The sequence below is a fragment of the Notolepis coatsorum genome (assembly GCF_963971535.1).
Source record: "Notolepis coatsorum genome assembly, chromosome: 12".
Taxonomy (NCBI): domain Eukaryota; kingdom Metazoa; phylum Chordata; class Actinopteri; order Aulopiformes; family Paralepididae; genus Notolepis; species Notolepis coatsorum.
The window spans coordinates 87928375-87939525 of NC_140176.1; the positions used below are offsets into that span (position 1 = coordinate 87928375).

At 39.9% G+C, this 11151-nt stretch overlaps 1 protein-coding gene across 2 annotated transcripts in view; it reads left to right on the forward strand.

Annotated features, from left to right (window-relative positions):
* Positions 1-9638, forward strand: part of lbr (lamin B receptor) — a 73039-nt gene extending 63401 nt beyond the window's left edge. For both annotated transcript variants that reach the window (XM_084326530.1, XM_084326531.1), the window contains exon 14: positions 5381-9638. In XM_084326530.1, coding sequence (XP_084182656.1) covers positions 5381-5541 — 161 coding nt within the window. In that variant the 3' untranslated portion in view covers positions 5542-9638. The remainder of the gene's footprint in view (positions 1-5380) is intronic.
* Positions 9639-11151: the final 1513 nt, after the last annotated feature.

The following is an 11151-nucleotide window of genomic DNA, read 5'->3' on the forward strand; positions in this document are numbered from 1 at the left end:
TAGCCTGAAAATACACACAAATGTGTTTCCTGGTTTCAATGGGTTATGCCCTAGCCATATTTTCAGACAATTCTCCTAAAAGTACATACCCAAGACAAGTAAATGGAAGATTGCTCCACTTCTACAAGTACCATTTGCAGTTTCTTGGTATCTAGGGACATCTATGGACCTTAGGGAATGTATTCCCAGTTTTATTTCTCCATCTTTGACGGTGAATAACACCATGCTAACATTGACCAAAAGTGAAAAATCATTCAGCACCTTCTTGAGATCAAGTGTACTAAAAATCTAAGCAAATGAACAAAGGGGATTTACAGGTGTTTTTGTAGATACAGTACTGCATTTTGTCCTCCAGACACATGCTATTTGAAATATGAATATAGGATATCAGGCCTATAAATGACCTTATTATGGCCAAGTCATACATCTATGGATCGGGCCAAATCCCCTCTTTCCAATGGCAGAGTTAAATCTGGATTTAGTACCACCAGGCGCCCGTTACAGGGCAGCAATATGAATATAGGATATCAGGCCTATAAATGACCTTATTATGGCCAAGTCATACATCTATGGATCGGGCCAAATCCCCTCTTTCCAATGGCAGAGTTAAATCTGGATTTAGTACCACCAGGCGCCCGTTACAGGGCAGCAAAGACCGTGAATGAAATCTACTGTAAGTACAGTTACTTTTGTATGTCCATAGCTCCACCATTTATATTTTATGGCAATAACGCTGAGGTTAGTGAGATAAAAACACACGATTTTCACGTCAATATTTGCAAAAGAAAAATGGTTGGACTGCTGTTTTGATAGGGTTAGGGTTTTTACTCTTGGCTACATTTGAAAAAGAAACACAACATCACTTAATATACGGACTGTATTGATCCATTTGTGACGTGAAATAAATCTCGGGCTGATCGGGCTTAAAGGGGACATGCATTGCTATTCCTTGCACTATTTGGGCAACTTTACACAATTCCTGTGAGTCTATGGAACACATATGTAAAGTTTCTTTCAAAAAAATTCATTGTTTTATATTTTTTATCAAGTACTCAAAAGCATAATTTTTCAGCCTCAGGATTTCATGCCGTTTGTGCTGGGCTCCGCCCATAAGCGCTTTGAGTGACAGTCACCCACACAGTCTGCGACTGGCACACAGAGAGAGATAGAGAGATTGATGGGGATACTAATAAATTTCGCCGCGGGGGGGCATAATCCCACGGGACAATGCATTGGTAACTTGTTTCAAATGACAATATATACCGTACTTTTCGCACTATAAGCCGCACCTGAATATAAGCCGCAGCAGCTAAATTGAATGATGTGTACATATATAAGCCGCACTGGACTATAAGCCGCAGGTGTTTTAATGTTTAATTACCATATGTAATTAGCATTGGGACACAATACTGTCGGACAAATAACAAGAATTAACTCATTTACAAGTTGTATTAAGTTTAGCAAGTAAGGGAACAGATAAATAACATTTCAATGCAGTCAAAAAAGCAATATTTAGATTTTTACATTTTCGGGTTTGGTCACGTCGAGTCACATATAAGCCGCACCGTTATATAAGCCGCAGGGTCAAAAATGGGGAAAAAAGGTGCGGCTTATAGTCCGAAAAGTACGTTACCCCTGTGGTTATTATTGTACGGATCGGAATATGCGCGTGGGGGAGCGTGTGCAAAGATATTTTGACAGTGATATCCCAGGGAGAAGTCCCTCCACCCGCCCCACGCCCACACATTTACACACTCCTGAGCGCGGTCTCTCTCTCTCTACCAGGGAGAAGCCCCTCCACCAGCCCCGCGCGCACACACATTTACACACTCCTGCGTAGGGCTGGGCGATATGGCCAAAATGTTTATCGCGATAACTATATCGATAACAATATCATATCACTCGATAAAAAAAAATCGAGTATTAATTTTTTTTAGTTTTTTTTACTTTTTTTAAATGAAACAACAGATGTATGTTTATTTTGCAGCAATTCTTTGTCGTTGCCGCCATCTTTAGTGTTACATCCCCTCACACTCCAGTTCTCAGGCTGCAGCTGGTTTGAAAGCGAAAGTAAACCGGCTTCTCTGCTGGCTGTGGCTCCAGAGGAGTTAAACAGTTCTGGCCCTGCAAGTTTCTTTTCTATCTTTTGGTGCTTTTTTGGTGGACAAACCAAAGAATGTGCACCATGACTCGTGACTGGAGACTAGCTCTGCTAGCACACATAGCCTACTGTGTACAGACGGTTTCAAACAGTTTTTTAAATTAGAAAGCAAACAAAATAAATGGACAAGAGAAAAATAAATCTCAATTTGGTCAGTATTGTCATTTGGACAAGCAAAGCCATTACTTTAAGTTGCAGGCAAGAAAGACAAGTCTGTCCACTGTCTCTGGTTTTAAAACTGCCCTGTTGCAGGTCACAAATTAATATATAATATAAAATATAATATAATTATCGTTATATCGCCCAGCCCTACTCCTGCGCGTGGTCTCTCTTTCTCTCTCTCTCTACCAGGGACGGCGTCAGGTTGTGTGTAAGATGCGTGTGTTTCCCCCGCGCCGGTCAGGTTGTCCCCGGCACCAGGTTGTGTGCAAAATGCGTGTGTGTCGGCTAGGGATGGGTACCTTTCACATTTGAAATGATACGGTACCGGTACCTGTGAATCGATACCGGTACCCAACGGTACCTTTTTTCTGTACTTTAGTCTCAAGAAATGTAATTTACAGTCGTAAAAAAAAAAATCCAAACTTCAAATAACTACAATTTCGACCGTTTTCGGCTTGCCATTGCTCCGACTGCTTTGTTGTTGAATCAAGTCAAATCCTAGGTAAGCATATATTGTGCGTGTGAACGTTGACATGAAAAAAAAAAAGTAACAAAAAAAAAGGTAATTTTTTTTTACGGTATCTCACTTGAATCGATACTCGGTAGTACCGACGTGTTTCGGTTCGGTACCTCAAAAGTACCGAATTCGGTACCCATCCCTAGTGTCGGCACCGTTTGAGGAAGTGAAAGTATTTCCACTCTCTCTGCTGTTGAGGGGACGTTGGTTATGCAGATCAGTGCCCTATTCACGTCAGCAATACTGAAAAATAAAAAAAACGGCTTAGTTGAGTGAGGGAAGATCTCGTGAACTTGAGACTAGACTGATATGATAATTAACGACACAGACCACGCATTATCAGGGCTGTACACTGCGACGAGATGATCGCGAATTGCCCCTTTAATTGGCCGTTGCGATTGGTAAATATTATCTGGGGGCGGGCTTGCGAGTAGTGCTTTCAAGCCTTGCATTCGCATTTCACTCCTAAATTATCCAAGGCGTGTGATGACGCGATGACGTCACTCACGCGAGCTGAGCAGTGAGCACTCAGCAGGTATGATCAGCGGGAACAATCGACTGAGCACTCACTCTGATAGACTGGCTGACTGTCTGATTCATTTAGCTATGAAGAAAAGTAAAGTTAGTATTGCTTCATATTCTCGACGCGTTCGACCTCCTATAGTGAGCCGAACTGAACTGAACTCAGACACACGGAGAGAGCTGCGGCGTCTGCTGCTCCTCCTCCCTCCCGCACCCGTGGCTGTTGTAAACACTAGTCTCTAGTGGGACACTGGGACCTCGGTGAGCCTGCCAGCCGGCTAGCAGTAGCTACTGATATCAACAAATGCTCCAGCAAGTCTAGTAGTGCATGATAGCTTGCGTTAGCTCACTGTTCAAAACGAAACGTCCCATTAAACTAAATAGCTACAGATAGCTCCTGATATCAATGTCTTATAACACTGAGTCGATGCGTATTCGAGCTGAGGGCACGCTGAATATAGTCGATAGGGTCCAGCTGCAGCGCCGGAGAATCCTGGCCGTAGCTGGAGGCTACAGTATAGGGTCCAGCTGCAGCTCCGGAGAATCCTGGCCGTAGCTGGAGGCTACTCGAGTACACACACAGTGGAGCTGGTTGCATATAGCGAGCATTTTGACTTGTTGCGTGGTGGCGATGTCTCGCAGATAATACAACTACAAGTATTGTAGTCTTGACTTGACTTGATGATTATATAATATATATATTTTATTAAAAAAAGAAATTATAAAATAATTTTTTTTCTTTTTCTTTTTAAAGGGGAACTATCTTGTAAATGGCCTTTTCAGTGTTTAGCATTGTTTCCTAGCTATGTGGACTTATATTAATATGATCTATGTCTCTAATTCTCATATTGGCACATTCTTCCAATTCTCCTCTCACAATATTCACCCTCACTGAACTGAGTCATCTGAAAATGTGCTGATTTGTGATGTCAGAGAGACACCGCTGCATGATAACTCGTGCGGGTGCTGAGACTCGTACCCACTCCACACAGTCAGCTCAAAACGGCTTAAGATCTTGAGGTAGAAAAATGCTGTTTTTGAGGACTTGATTAGAAATACAAAACGATGAATTAAAAAAAAAATTAAATTACAGAGGTGTTCCATAAACTCACAGGAATTGTGTAAAAGTGCCCAAACAGTGAAAGAAATTGTAAAATAGTTCCCCTTTAAATAAAAAACAATCGATATAAATAATGGTAAAATTGTTATTTAAAAATGTGCCCCTAAAAAATATTTTTTGCCCCTAAATTTCTCATTTAGGGGCAAGTGTGCCCCTAGTGAAAAAGCTTAGCGTACAGCCCAGATTATAAATGGCCTGTTCCAGTGTTTAGCATTGTTTCTTAGCAATGGGGGATTATATCAATGTGGTCTGTTGTTAATTATCATATTGACTCATCAGTCTAGTCTCGAGTTCCCTCACTCAACCTAAGCCGTTCTGATTTGACAGTATTGCTGACGTGAATAAGGTACTGATTTGCATATCTCCGCCCCCTCAACAGCAGAGTGGGTGGAAATACTTTCACTTCCTCAAAGTGAAGCGAGGCAGAGAACAAGCGAGCGAGAGGAGCTTCTGTCGGGGAAACAAACGCATTTTACACACAACCTGACTGCGCGTGGAGGGACTTCTCCTGGAGCACGCTCATAACACACACGCATTTTACACACAACCTGACCTCTATCTCTCTCTCTCTGTGCCAGTGCAGACTGTGGGTGACTGTCACTCAAAGCGCTTATGGGCGGAGCCCATCCAAGAACAGCCTGAAATCCTGAACTAGAAAAATTATGCTTTTGAGTACTTCATTAGAAATACAAAACAATGATTTTTTTTTTTTTTTTTTAAAGAACTTTACAGATGTGTTCCATAGACTCTCAGGAATTGTGTAAAGTTGCCCAAATAGTGCAAGGAATAACAATGCATGGGACCTTTAACATTTTTAAATGCCGGTGAATAAGAGAGAAAAAACTAAAACATTTGCGCTAATGTAACTGCACTGTTGACTCTCTCTTCCCTCCTGCAGGCTTCAGTCACCTGCTGCCCTGGTACTACATGATCTACTTCATCATCCTGCTGGTGCACCGGGACTCTCGAGACATGAGCGAGTGCAGGAGGAAGTACGGCTCGGCATGGGACGAGTACTGCCGGACCGTCCGCTACCGCATCATCCCCGGTGTCTACTGAGCAGCACTCACTCACCCCTCCCAGCACGGGGGGGGGGGGGTTCCTGAGCAGTATACAACCCTCACTCACCCCTCCCAGCACGGGGGGGGTTCCTGAGCAGCATACACCCCAACCCTCACTCACCCCTCCCAGCACGGTGGGTTCCTGAGCTGAGGCCATTTTGGTCCATCGTTAAAACGCCTAGCTGTGGAAGCTAACTAGTAGGGACACACACAAAAATAACTTTATTGAAGGAAAAACAACATGGATTCATTGACTGAATATTGATTTGACTTTTAGGCTTTGGGACATTTTAGAGATTTTTGTAAGACACTTGATTCTTGAAGGAACATTTTTTTATGGAAGGAGAAAAAAATAACTTATTGGCACAATGGACTCTTTGGATTATTGCCTTTTGTTTCTTAAAGTCTCTGGAGCAGAAGACCAGGGGCAGACAAAAGTCTCTAGAGTGGAACACACCTGTAGATGGACAGGTGCGTAGCAGAAGACCACGGGCAGACGATAGCAGAAGAAAGGACTCGTCTTCTTGACATGCGATCAGAAAAGATTTATTGGGAACAACGTTTTGGTAAAGACCGTCATCAGGTTATCTTCAGCGTTTCCGTTAGCCGGTAATTACCGGTATTTGACCGGCAAAATCTGTTGAAGTCCGACATATTTAATATCTCCGGTCTTAATGTCCGGTGAAAATAATTCCCTGAGTCTAAGCACAATTTGATTATTTGAATTGTATTAAAATAGGCTAAAATTAAATAGCCTATGCGATGAACGAAACGATCATTACATTTGTTTCCTCGTTGCTTCTAATAATGACAACGACGTTGTCAGCGAGAGCTTAGTCCTGGGTGTGCGAACTTTTGTGAAGCTGCAGAGCCAGAGAGGCAACAGCACAATGCAGTATTCCAGCAGTACTCCAATTCAGCCATTTTCAGCCAATGTTGGGTGGGGGGCGCTGCTGTGCGGTTCCCAGAAAAGAGCCAATAACAGCTAAATCAGCTTCTCTGCAGCGCCATACTCTTTGCAAATAAGTCGTTGCGAGGTGGAGAGAGTCGTCACGCAAACCACGATAATGTTGCCGTCTCTCTGCTTTCTCAGTTCTTCGCTTGATATAATTAATACAAATGTCCAATATAACGGAATTCGTTAGCTCATAAAAATGTGATTATAACAGACTGCTGTTTAGTGTCGGACCGACTGCCCACATACGCGGTCTATTTTATTTCAAGTCAGCAGCAGCACGGAGTATCGAGGGACTTATTTTATTTGGAATATATTAATTAATGACTGTATACGCAAAAGTAGTCTAGTTTTAAGTAATAATATTATAAATCTACATGCCTTGAGGATGACATTCTTTATATAGCCTGCCTATCAATTGTTTTAAAGCTCAATAAACTATGACCGGAATTAATCTCATTTGTCCGGTAGATTGAAATCTTGCAGGTCACGGAGACCGGCAACAATTTTTTCTAACGGAAACCCTGGTTATCTTACAGACCGTCATCAGGTTATCTTACAAAACAAAGGGTGAGAAGTGGTAAATCAATCTGTACCAATCGGCTCACACTACACTGACATCACTCAAGCGTTTTGAATTTATAAAAAAAAAAAAAACGCTATATAAAATGCTATTTATTTTCACTTATGTTGCTTCAGCGTTCTGGTAGTTTTACCTGCCACATGTAATACCCACACACACACACACACCGGTATGGTAGGGGGCATAAAGGCCCCTGTTGCGGTTGTGTAGACGTTACCAGGTCGGCATGGGCGAGTAGGTCTCGTGTTTTCACTAGTTCAGGGTCTGGTTTTAAAATATTATCTTTATTACTATTATAATTTGTATTTATTTATTTTTTAAACATTGGCATAAGAAGTGATGCAAATACACAAAAAAAACAGATTGGCATAATCAGGCACACAAATGGAACCATGGTCGTCCCAGAAACCTGTAAATAGAAATCTCCATTAAAGTTAAAATACCGTAATTCCTCTAATAGTAACCGGGTCTCAAATACAAGCCGGGTCTCTATTAATGGCCGGGTGCGCTCTTGAGCTAAGCAATTATAAGCCGGCCTCCTAATACAAGCCGGGTTACTAATATACTGAGCTGCATACTGAGCTAGTTACTTGATTTCACTTTGAAAACGTTGAAATGACCAGTGACCACCTGTAATTGCACTGTTTACTATTTCATACAGTACTTGGTTTCAATAAATGAACCCAGTACATTTTACTGGGTTCAAACTGACACAAAATGTTGATTTATTCATTATGATCCGTTTGAAAATTTGAAATATAGGCCTCCCTCTTATACAGGCCTCCTCCTAATACAAGCCTGGTACCCGCTACAGTTGAAACAAATACAAGCCGGGGTTACTATTAGAGGAATTACGGTAGTTATTTTTCATGACGAGATTAGTTAAATCAATGATAAACTGATTATCTGGTATATTCATATAAAGCCTCCTAACCAGCGACATGTAGTATATTCATGTAAAATCTGGCAATATCCAACGTCACTAAGGGAACATCATCGGGTAAGTCGGTAAGACATTAAATATTATTAATGAAGTCAGTGGAACCTGTATGCTGGTAAGGTGTGGACATAATGGCTTAATAAAAAATCCAACAAACTGACAGAGGAGCCAATAAGTCAACCAACCTATTTACGATTATCTCACATTTAGTAGTCTTGTAAGATAACCTGATGAAGGTTTTTGTACCAAAACGTTCCCAATAAATCTTTTTTCATTGCAAGTGAAGTCCTTTCTTCTACTGTTTCTTAACATTTCAAAGCGTCTAAAATTGGAAGTCTTAGACAAAAACTAAGAAAAAACATGTCTCTGCTTAGAAAGTCTTGTTATGATGTATATTTTGTACATATACATTTGTTTTTCTACTCAAGATTACAAAACATACAGTACCCTTTTTAAAACAACCCTTTCGAATACATTTTCATGAGTTTTATTCTGTGCGCCTGCATTTCAAAAGTGTTACTATATTGGTTTAGCTTTTATTTTGAAATAATTTTGTAAGTATATCTTCCTAGTATTTAGTATAGCTGCTTGTGTATATTGTGAATGGTGGGATTGAATGCTAAATTTGTCTTAATTTTGTTGTGTATATTTTTATATAGAGATGTAGTGTTAACTTGAGAGTGTAAAGAAATTATTTTTGGTGAGGATAAAGAAAATGCACTAATGTGATGAAAGGCATTTCTTTTTTATAATATAAATAATCAAGTCCAAAGTCTATTTTGATTTGGCTTTGCTACCTCAGGTTCTCTCACTGGTTCCCCACTGTGCCTTTGGGGGGCAGTGTTGCATAGTGTAGCACATGTAGTCACTGGGGAAGAGTTAGACCTGTTTCACCATGCCCAACAATAATCCAACTTTAGCCGTTTAAAAACTTAAACTATATACCCATCCGTTTAGCAGGGAGTGATTATTTTTGTTTTATTTAACATTTTGAATGTTTATTTTGTATACTCCATTTCTTGTGGAAATTCCCCTTTCCCCCACACCACCACCATTTCCCTGCTTTTTCATATGTTTCATTTATCATATTCCCTGATTCAATCACCCCAAATCTGTCAAGTGTGTTTCGATGGCCTAGTTTCAGTTTCAAAATGCTTTTCTCCTTACAGCTTTACAATTTTCAGGTAGTAATGACGATGACTATTTTTAATGGGAGTGCCGTAGTCTCTTCAAGCTATGTTTTTATCCTGTGCATTTGCAAACCCAAATAAGTATTTTTTACTATGTATGAAATTGTAGAGTAGGTAGCATTTCCTGTGCTATGCCGACTGAATGCAATGTAAATATTCTAGATCTCATTCTTTTTCTTCTTGTTTACTTGGAAGTAGTGATGCTAGCCCCTATGTTTTTTTTCAGTAGATATTCAAAGGTTGCATTCAACTTTTATTATTTTTAAGTTAAACTGCCTAATTTTGACCACTGTAGCTGTAGCCATGCTTAAAACTATAATCTGCTATAAAATATAATCCGTCTTTTTCTGGACAGAAAAAAAATCCTGACTATCAGTTCATGTTCAAATGTTTTGGCAAAAAATAAAGGTTTACAGTGTTCTCTTCATCTACCTCTTCAGTGTGGACTTTGTTCATTTTCATGGTACACTATTAATATCTATGCTTGTGAAATTTAAATGTTGTATACCTACTACACTTTGCATTTGTTAATGACTGTAATCTACTGTGTATGTTTTAGCTGTATTAACGTGTTTGCACCGTTTCAGTAAACATTGAATGCTTCCACTATTTGAGCCGTAAACACCTTTTAAATGGGGTCTTACTTAATAAAAACCCATCACACTTGTTAATGACAGTAATCTATGTTTTAGCTGTATCAAAGTGAAATGTATGTGTTTTAGCACCGTTTCAGCAAACATTGAACAGTTCCACTATTTGAGCCGTATACACCTTACACAGCACCTGTACAGTTCAAACTAGTGGACTTGTTCCATGTTTATTGAAATGGTCCTAAATGGTGAAAATATGATTCCCACTCACTGGGAACCACCAATTAATCACAAAACAAATGGTACTTCCAGAGGTTTAGCCATTGCACCCCTGTAAAACTCAGCCCACTATTGACCACTCAACAAGTGGTCAGTAGACTCCCAAATATCCTAATTGCTTATAGCGTTTGGACCAATTGAATGTTCTGACACATTACCCTTTAACTTTGACGATGTATATCTTCTAAACCGGCCTGTGCAACTGTATGGGTTAAAGTGATGTCACATCTTACCTGTGCAACTATGCAGGGGTTCCCAAACTTTTTCAGCTCGAGACCCAAAAGAGAAATTTGGTGTTTCCCCGGGACCCAAACTTACAAAAATACATCATGAATTGCCATAACATACATACAAACTACTGATAAAGAACACAACAAACCATGAATTTCAAATGTATATGAAATGTATTTATTTAATTATAAAAGTACATCACAGCAATAATCGGAGTGTAATGTTAAGTTGCTCACCACCTCATAACATATGTACATACAATTTTGTAACACTTTTAAAAACAAACATGTTCTACTCTCCTTTCTATTTCTCACCCCTTTTTCAACTCTCCATTTCTTACCCCCTCCCTCCGTCCCTCAACCTTAAACCCCAACATTGAGCAACATTCTAATTAATTTGTACTGACTTTAAAAATTCTACTGACCTGACATGCTAGAAGGGGTATAATATTTCATCTATGGCACAATGAAATCTAATGAGAGGTATGTGGCTGGTTGAAGTTTTCAACCAGCAGATCTATTCTGTGCTTGGTTTTTGAAAGTGCTATTCTGAGGTCATGCTGAGCATTTAGTCTGTTTCTGTATTCGTTTTTCAGTTATGCTAGAGTAGAAAACCCAGATTCACATAAGTATGGGGTGCCAAACTGAATCAACACATCTACAGCTAAAAATAAAAAAATAAAGAATTTTCTTTTAATTGGTGACCCAATAAAAACGGGTCCGCGACCCTACGTTTGGGGAAACAGGTTAAAATAATGTCACATCTCAACTGTATAGGTTAAAATAATGTCACATCTCTACTGTATAGGTTAAAGTAATGTCACATCTCAACTGTATAGGT